Source organism: Esox lucius, chromosome 12 (assembly GCF_011004845.1).
Source record: "Esox lucius isolate fEsoLuc1 chromosome 12, fEsoLuc1.pri, whole genome shotgun sequence".
Taxonomy (NCBI): domain Eukaryota; kingdom Metazoa; phylum Chordata; class Actinopteri; order Esociformes; family Esocidae; genus Esox; species Esox lucius.
Window position 1 is genome coordinate 27811889 of NC_047580.1, and position 9333 is coordinate 27821221.

Here is a 9333-nt window from a genome sequence, read left to right on the forward strand (position 1 = left end):
CAGTACATGGACCCCTCCGCCATCGCTGGTAACTCAAAATACCAATGAAACCTACTGATAAGCAAACACCTCATGGCATGACTGGGACACTGCAGAGAGAGAGAAATTATTAATGGGGTGTTTTATTTTTGCATTCTATTGTGTAGTGATAGATGATATGTGATTACTACAGCTAAAATCTGTCTAAGATGGATACGCTGGCAGGATCCAACTATTTTTCTCGCTGGTTCTCTCGGGCCAGTTGGTCTGAATTCTACTGGCCCGGACTGATTTTTATTGTCCCAAACTGATTTTAAAAAACATGATACAATTGTATTGTACAGAAGTTTTTAATGTTAATATCAAATTATCCGAATATTGATTTATACCACAGTTTTGCATGTGATGTGAGACATGAGCTGATACAAGCAACTGCTGTTTACATAAAAATGAAGCAACGTACAGCATTACTTTTTAATAAATAGTTATCAAAATATTATTATTAATATCATTATCATCTTTTCATGAAGATAGTTGCAATTGATGTGAATAATTATAAAAGCTTGATAATAAAATAATTAAGTTAATATACATCCCTGGAAAAAATTAAGAGACCACTGCACCTTTTTCTTTCATTTCCAGAAAAGTAAAAAGGAAAGTTTTGAGTGAGGAACAGAAGCGCAGTGGTCTCTTCATTTTAACCCTTCTGTTCCTCAATCAAAACCTTCCTTTTTGAATTTTTTGGAAACTAAAGAAAAAGATGCAGTGGTCTCTATGTAGGCAGATGAATACTAGCAAAATACTAGCACAATACTACAAATTAAATGGGAAAATGTAACACCTTAAAGGGCCAGTGACAGTCTTTGTGTACTGGCCCGAGGTTAGGTCCTACTGTCCCCGGGCCTGCTGGCTATCGTTAATGCTAAACCCTGCCTGGCTGTAGGTCACTTTGGGTGCTGATATATGTATAATGTTATTTTTCTAATAATGTTAGTTTTCTTTCAACATCCACTTTAAACATTAGCCAGCTTTAACCAGTTCTACCCTCAATATAAACAACTGAAGGAATGAGGCCTAGCTTTACGTTTTTGTTGTGTTTATATTCTCTGGTTACTGTCATTGAAAAAAAAAAACAGCATTTCACTGGCACACTCCAATTTTTTATGTATTTGGCTAACACCAGTGGAATCAGATGAACAGACAGGCAAGCTGAAAGAGACAGGAAGTCTGTAACGTGTTCAAACACTAAGATATTTGATAGAATATGATGATGTTACACCCTATCCCAGGAGCGAGACCAACAACCAAAGTGAGACCCATAAACAACTTTCTGGGTGAGGAGACATCTAACGTTGTTCTAAAATTGTTTGGATGCTGATGTTCCACAATTGCTTTATACTTGTTTGTTCGTCTGGGTCTATGTCCGGGTGGCTATGCAGAACAGTTTTCCATGTTTACATCAGACAGCCATCGGTTGTAATACAGTACATATATAGATTTTACCACATCTTCCCGCTTATACTGTATCTTTTGTCAAGAACCATACCTATTCGCTGAACATCACATTGGTTAAAGAAACCAGTGGACTGGCAAAGGTAAATTAGCTTCCGCTGGAATAAATTGGTAGGCCTTGTAAACAAAATGATCCATGTACAGCAATACTCTTCTACTGTTAGTTGGCCCTGACGTGGAATTTGTATGTGGATGATTATTTAAAAAATCTCAGAATGGTATGGCCATTGGAGGCCATTTATTTAGCTGTTCGTCATTCTTCCCCAGGCTATATTCACACTACGAACAAGGCCTTGGTCGTAATACTAAAGGAAACCTATGCATGTATCCAGTTCCACTATGAACTGAATCAAACACAAAGCAGTATCTGTCCATAACACAGGAGCTGGACCATGACGGGTGGCTTCACGCCCTCTGCCCTCTGCTGTAATTCAATGGCAGAGCTGCACCCAGGCTTGCCGGCTATCCTCGGGTGCCCTCAAGTGGAGACATGCTATAATTGCTGCTGACAACCGACAAGCCATTCTGCAATTACAGCATCTGCCGCTCCTGTGTGGCACTGATGGGCTGTGATGGGCTGTGACAGCTCGTAGCCATTACAACACTGTAAGCAGCTGGCCTGCCTCGTGGTGGGGGGGAATAATGTGACAGAGTTCCCCCAACCTCCCCCCTCCATTGGCCCTTGTCTCGCTGGGATTTAAGAACGACATTACACCAGGGACGGGAATTTGATGGATCTGAATGATGAAAGAAAATGTGGCAGTATACTAGATTGGTACAACTTGGTTTTAAGATAATATGCTTTTGTGTGCGGGATCCACATTTTTCTAAAGGGAAAATCCTTCAAACAAATTTACACAAATTAACATTAAATAAATATATAGCATGGAATTCAAAAAGACAGGAGCAGGTGTGGTATACAGTCAATATACCACAGCTAAGCGCTGTGTCTAGGCACTCTGTGAAGCGTGGTGCGAAAGAACAGCTCTGGGAGTGGTATATGGACAATATACCACACTCCGTGCTGCCACATTTTCATTATTATATCATTGTGTAGTATTTATTGTGTTCTTGTGTTTTCTCCTATTTGTTTTTACTAACAAACCACTCGAATTCATTCAAATTATGAATTTAATTGCGATGTCAGAGCAACAACAGAGGTTTGGTCGAACGCCTATTGTGGATGCTGTGAATTGAGACTGCCGCGTCGTCAGATGGCAGTAATGCTCTCGTACGACAATGAATACCTTTTCTTAACTCGCGAGGAAAAGTGCTTAGCCTTTGCCAAAAGTGAAGCGAGTCTGTCGTAAAATGATTGCAACAACGTTGCCAGTTGAGTTCTCAGCTGAACGTCAGTCTCTACAATGTTTCTCTTTCCAGGGCGATTGGTGTGTTGTATACTTTATGTTGAATTAATTCCAATCGAGGTAGCTGTCCCAAGTCGGTAGCTACCTTTGGGGATCCTTAAAAGTTATTAATATCTAGCTATAGCATCGAAATGGCATCATTCAACGGAGAGGGTAAGAAAACATAACAAATCTAAAACAAGATCCACAATCGTAAATTGAAAGTTATTTTTACCTTGGCGATCTCTTTATGCTGAAAAATAATATCCAGTGCCCATAGTAGTATATTGTCAGGGTTTTTTTAATAATGTGAAATGCGTTCCTCTGTTAACAAGTTGCTAATCAAATTGCCCACTCAAAGATGTAAGAACTATTTTAGTCTGTTTTGGTTGTATTGGTTGTCAATAATCAACACGTTCTTGAATAAAAGCTTGGTATTATCACCCCTTTTTGAACAGGAGGAAACCATGTCCTAGTGGAAGTGAGCCCAGATATTCACATCTGTGGCTTCTGTAAGCAGCAGTACAATAACTTTGAAGTCTTTCTGGCCCACAAGCAAAATGGATGCCACATACCTTCCAATGACATGTCAACATCTAACTCCGCACCAACAATTACAGGTAAGACAATGAGGTGCATCTCTCCAGTTGCTGAAGAGTTTTGTTTGAAGAGATTACCAAGCACTGTGCCAGACTCTTTTAATGTACTCAAATTCCACAATGCATACACTATAGATATTATCCTTGGAAAAAAACAACAGTTCATTATTTGTTTACTCCATTGTTCGGAAATGTATCCTCTACAGTCAGAAAATCCAGTTTTTCCCCTCTCCCCTAGATTCCGGCACAGAGTTTCTTTTTGAAGAAACCTACCAGACTTGCGTTATGAGGGGGGTCAAAAAGATCCTGACCAAAGCCCAGAAAACACCTTCCAAAAAATTAAAACCCGCCTTGACTTCCAAGAGACGCATCTGTTGCTTTTCAGGTTGGTACTTCCCTCTCCTAATTCACCACTCCTTCCATAATTGTGCTAGGTATGGAGGGGGACATCATCTGGTCAGGTACATCCAATATGCTCCTTTGTGGGACATACAGTGGATATAAAAAGTCTACACATCCCCTTTTAAAATGCCAGGTTCTTGGGATGTAAAAGAATGAGACAAATATAAATCATGTCAGAACTTTTTCCACCTTTAATGTGATGTATTACGTGAACAATTCAATTGAAAAACTAACTGAAATCTTTGAGGGAGAAACATTTATATTTTAAAACTCACAATGACCTGGTTGCATAAGTGTGCAAACCCTTAAACTAATACTTTGTTGAAGCACCTTTTGATTTTATGACAGCACTCAGTCTTTTTGGGTAGGAGTCCATTAGCTTGGCACATCTTGACGTGGCAATATTTGCCCATTCTTCTGTGCAAAAGGGCTCCAAATCTGTCAGATTGCGAGGACATCTCCTGTGCACAGCCCTCTTCAGATCACCCCACAGATGTTCAATTGGATTCAGGTCTGGGCTCTGGCTGGGCCATTCCAAAAAGTAAATCTTCTTCTGGTGAAGCCATGGTTTTATGGATTTGGACCTGTGCTTTGGGTCGTTGTCGTGCTGAAAGGTGAACTTCCTCTTCATCTTCAGCTTTCTAACGGATGCCTGTGGGTATGGTGTTCTTTGGGTGATGTGCAGTTTTGTTCTTGCGCCAAACATTCCCTTTTGGAATTATGGCCAAAATGTTCAACCTTGGTTTCATCAGACCATAACACATTTGAACATGTGCCTTTCTGAGACTTGATATCTGTTTTTGCAAACTTCAGCCGGGCTTGGATGTTTTTCTTTGTAAGAAAATGCTTCTGTCTTGCCACCCTACCCCATAGCCCATTCATATGAAGAATACGGAAGATTGTTGTCACATGTAGGACACAGCCAATACTTGGCAGAAATTCCTGCAGTTCCTTTAATGTTGCTGTAGGCCTCTTGGAAGCCTCCCTGACTAGTTTTCTTCTCATCTTTCATCAGTTTTGGAGGGAGGTCCAGTTCTTGGTTATGTCTCTGTTGTGCCATATTTTCTCCACTTGATGATGACTGTCTTCACTGTGTCTAATGCTTTGGAAAAAAATGTGTACCCTTCTCCTGACTGATATAATTCAATGCTCTCTGCGGACCATGGCTTTTGCTCTGAGATGCAACTAAGATAATGTCAGGAAAATCCTACTAGAACAGCTGAACTTTATTTGTGATTAATCACTTTACATGATGGCAGGTGTGTAATGACTTCTATTTAACATGAGTTTGAATGTGATTGGTTAATTTTGAACACAGCCACATCCCCAGTTATCAGAGGGTGTGCACACTTGGTTATTGTGATTATTTTTTTTTTCTTCTCAAAGATTTCAGTTTGTTTTTCAATTGAATTGTTCACGTTAAAAGTGGAAAAAGTTCTGACATGATTTATCTTTGTTCCATTCTTTTACATCACAGAAAAACCTGGCATTTTAACAGGTGTGTAGATTTTATATCCACTGTAGCTTGCTTTTGCAGTAGGTAATTACTACTGTAAAGTGGTCTTGAAATTTGGTTCTAACAACACTAATGCTGAATGAATTCCTTTGTCACAAGGTTGCTCTTTCAAGACACAGTACGGTCAAAAAGACATGGAGCGCCATCTTAAAACGCACACTGGTATGTTATAACACCAGTGTCCTCCTTATCATAATCACGATTCCGCCCTCATCCTAGCGTCGTTAGGGTTTTTGACACTTGGCCTGCGTTGTCTTCTGAATCCCTGTGTGTGCACAGGGGAGAAGCCATTCGAATGTGAGCTGTGTCGCAAGCGGTTCAGTCGGCGGGACAAGCTGAACATGCACCTCCGCTCCCACACGGGCGAGAAGCCTCACAAGTGCAAGTACTGCCCGTACGCCGCGGCCGACAGCAGCAGTTTGAAGAAACACCTCAGGATCCACTACGATGAGAGGCCCTTCAAGTGCCAGATCTGCCCCTACGCCAGCCGCAACTCCAGCCAGCTCACTGTGCACCTCCGCTCGCACACCGGTGGAGCCACTTTCCCCTCACTACTTTGGTTGATTAGAACGCTCAGGCGTGGAGTTGGTGTGAATAGGTTGTATAGGTCTGGTGCTAAATCCGGTAACATTGTCCACATTGCTTCCCGTTCGTTTATAGTTGAAGTGTGGCAAATGCGTGGGGATTTAGGGCCACTTTCTATAGATTAGTAGATTTTAAATGAGTGTTTCCCTCGACTCATGTGCTGTGAATGTGTATATTCCTTTGCCACAGGAGATGCGCCTTTTCAGTGCGGTCAGTGTGAAGCAAAGTTCAAGATCAACTCCGACCTGAAGAGGCATGTCCGCATCCACTCTGGAGAGAAGCCTTACAAGTGTGACTTCTGTGATTACCGCTGCGCCATGAAGGGCAACCTGAAGTCCCACGTCCAGATTAAACACAGCACGGCCAACTCCTTCCGCTGCTCCCACTGTGACTTCCAGTGTGCCAACAAGGCCGCCCTCAGGCAGCACTCCCGAGAGCACCAGCCCACTCAGCCCATCCGGTGCCTGAATTGCACCTACTCCTGCTCCAGCAAGGGGGCGCTCAAGGTGCACGAGAGGATCCACTCGGAGGAGCGACCCTTCAAATGTGACTCCTGCAGTTTCGCCAGCAAGCAGCGCAGCAACCTGGTCATCCACAGGAAGAAGTGCCACGAAGACAAGCCCGAGAAGGGGACGGGTGTCCGCGGGAAAGCGGGCAAAGTCGGCGCTTGCAAGAGGGAGGACTCTCCAAAGCCCGCCAGCTCCCGGTACCGGGCCAAGCTGGACGCTACGCGGGCCTTCCGCTGTGACCTGTGCGAGGCATCGTTTGTGAGGGAGGACTCTCTGCGCAGCCACAGGAAACAGCACCGGGACTCTGACTCCCAGCATACCCTTTCCTTGACGCTCCACCCTGTCTCCTCCCAGCCCGGTAGTGTAAACGTCAGCCCCCTTCCCGGGGAGGACAGCCACACCACCCAGCTCCCCCTTCAGCAGGTCCCGCAGGCCTCCGACTCCCCTGCCACCTATAGCAGTGCCCAGCTGAAGATCATAGTATCCCACCCTCTAGGTCAAGAGAGCTCCATCCTTCCCCTGCCCACCGGCGCGGACGTCGGGCAGCGGCAGGAGCATCGATGTAAGGGCCCCTCCGCTGTCTTCCTGAGCCCAGAGAGCCAGGAGATGGTGGTCAACTCCATGATTCAGCAGGTCAACCTGAGCCTGGCGCCTCTGCAGCACCTCGGCTCTCAGGTTGAGGCGGAGGAGCCCCAGGCGGTCCTGCTGACGGGCGACGGCGGCGGCCCCCTCCACCAGGCCCTGCTTCAGACCGCCCCCCAGGGCTCCCCGGCCCACGGCGGCGGCGGCAGCGGCGGCACGCAGACCTTCATCACCACCTGCTCAGACCTGGAGGGCCTCAGCGCTCTCATCCAGGAGGGCGGCACTGAAGTCACCGTGGTGACGGAGGGAGGGAATCACGGCAACCTGGTGGCGACGGCCACCTCCATGTTCCCGCCCCCGGACATGCTCTGCGGCGACGGCGGTCCCTCTGAAGACTTGGCCAAGCGGGCACAAGTGACAATGGTGCACAGGGTGGAGGGCAGTAGCGCTAGCGCCTGTGAGGACAGCACTCTGATGGTCCCCAGCATCAGTCTAGGCGGTCAGGGAGTGGTCATACATAGCTTGCCTCTGGCGGTGGCTGCCCACAACCAGCCTGTATTGGAGCAACTGTCAGTGTCCACACAGAACCTCTATTCGGTGTCAGACGCACACACTATGGACGGCCTCCAAGACTGACTAGACCACCGCCACACTGGACCAGTACTGTGTGTGCAACACTGCAAACAGATATTTATAACAACCCAAATGTTGTCGTGTGCAAGTTCCATTGAGTGATGGGCTCTCGGCTCATGTCAAGGCTATGTTACGTTTAGATTGATTTAGTTTTTAACCGAGTTGAGAGAGAAGTGGTTAGTACTAGCCAGTCAAAATCCGACTGTAGTCATTTTTGGCACGTTTTTCTGTATCATACTTTATCTTTTTTTTTTTTCTTCTCAGATGAACATACAGAATATACATTGCTTACATTTTATTGATAAAGGCCATTTCAGAAAAATCTTAACTATCTGCTGTGTTTCTCTGCTACTTTCTTGTTATTAATGAGGTAATTAATGAGGTATTATTTTGGCTTCATGGTTTGTTGGCTATTAATAGTTACTAAAACAAACCACTTTCAGGCCATGTTAGAAATTGATCATATCAAACTCTAACTGAATAACTTAGTCTAACATGAACAGAAAATGGCTTGCAATCAACATGATATTTCTGTCAATAGACTTTCCTTATTTGTCCACAATGTGGCAGTAGAGATAAACCTTACAGAATTGCCACTTCGTGGCTTCATGGGTTGTTTTATGTTTCACTAAGGGAAACCAATTTTGTTTTTCTCCCATTAATAGCATATTTTGACAGATAACATAATACATGATTCCAGATCTGTTTCAGAGCTGGCCTGATTTCTCAAGTGAGCTATTGGTGTGGAAAATAAAGAGACCCATTACCATGTTATAAAAACAGCCAAATAGGAATGCTAAAAATGCCAATTTGGTTTGATACAACCCAGTGTATACTCACAGGATATAGATGTTTCTCCTATGTGCTTCAGTGTCTGAATGAGACCGCTTCCTCATCTAGCTTTAGGTCAATTTGACCATAAAACACATGGTATGGCAAGGTATTCAAAGCAGCGATTACTAAGTACTCTATAGAAATGTGATCATATGCATCGTTTGCTTTTTCCTTTATATTCATCCTGGAGCCACTTTGACATACAGCCTTCTGGTCTTTATTGTTGACAGAGTAGTGAAAGCTGCAATTAAAATGGTTTTCTTCCCAAACGACACTTCCTCATTGAGTGCGCTACTTTAATATGGGGTCTCCGTTCACAATGAATGCACTATAAAGGGGGTAGGGTGCCATTTGGGATGTAACCTAGGAGTCTTCGGCGATAGTTGACCATTGATTTTTCCTTCAGTGCTAATAGCTTCATTGTGACCCCTCTGCTTTCGATGGCTCTGGAATCTGTACCGGCTTTGGCACAGCCTGAAAAATCTTTACTTGGATGATGATTCTGCTTTGCCACCAGTAAGATAATAAGAGTTATGTAGAATATGTGGAATATCACTGTTGATCTTTAAAAGGTACTTCTCTGTGATTCATAGTGCTAGATAGAATCTTTAAAATCCCCTTATTTTTCTGAAATTTACTTTGGTTCTTGACGACCTATCTGATTGCATTTCTTCAGTAGACATTCCATATATATATGTTTTTTTATTTTTTTATGTATGCTTATATTTCAGCCATTCTATATCCAGATGTCTCTTTCTCACATTGCTCTGAGCAAAAGAAACTACTGGACATTTGAGGCATCTCTACCATCATGGTGTAAAATGCCTTGAAGGCCT

At 43.9% G+C, this 9333-nt stretch overlaps 1 protein-coding gene across 2 annotated transcripts; it reads left to right on the top strand.

Annotated features, from left to right (window-relative positions):
- Window positions 1-2796: 2796 nt before the first annotated feature.
- On the top strand, window positions 2797-8774 carry zfp64 (zinc finger protein 64 homolog (mouse)). 2 transcript variants are annotated; one of them, XM_010875151.3, is made up of 6 exons: window positions 2797-3011; window positions 3296-3457; window positions 3675-3821; window positions 5454-5516; window positions 5634-5885; window positions 6129-8774. In XM_010875151.3, the coding sequence occupies exons 1-6, from the start codon at window positions 2990-2992 to the stop codon at window positions 7664-7666; spliced, it is 2184 nt and encodes a 727-aa protein (XP_010873453.1). In that variant the 5' UTR covers window positions 2797-2989; the 3' UTR covers window positions 7667-8774. The 2 variants fall into 2 exon arrangements, with proteins under 2 accessions (XP_010873453.1, XP_010873454.1); XM_010875152.3 differs by lacking the exons at window positions 5454-5516; window positions 5634-5885.
- Window positions 8775-9333: the final 559 nt, after the last annotated feature.

Excerpts from the sequence above, each read along its gene's own strand:
- zfp64 (XM_010875151.3), top strand. The coding sequence starts at position 2,990 with ATGGCATCATTCAACGGAGAGG. Across the intron at positions 3,822-5,453 it reads ACGCATCTGTTGCTTTTCAG|GTTGCTCTTTCAAGACACAG; the intron begins GTTGGTACTTCC and ends CTTTGTCACAAG. Across the intron at positions 5,517-5,633 it reads CCATCTTAAAACGCACACTG|GGGAGAAGCCATTCGAATGT; the intron begins GTATGTTATAAC and ends GTGTGTGCACAG.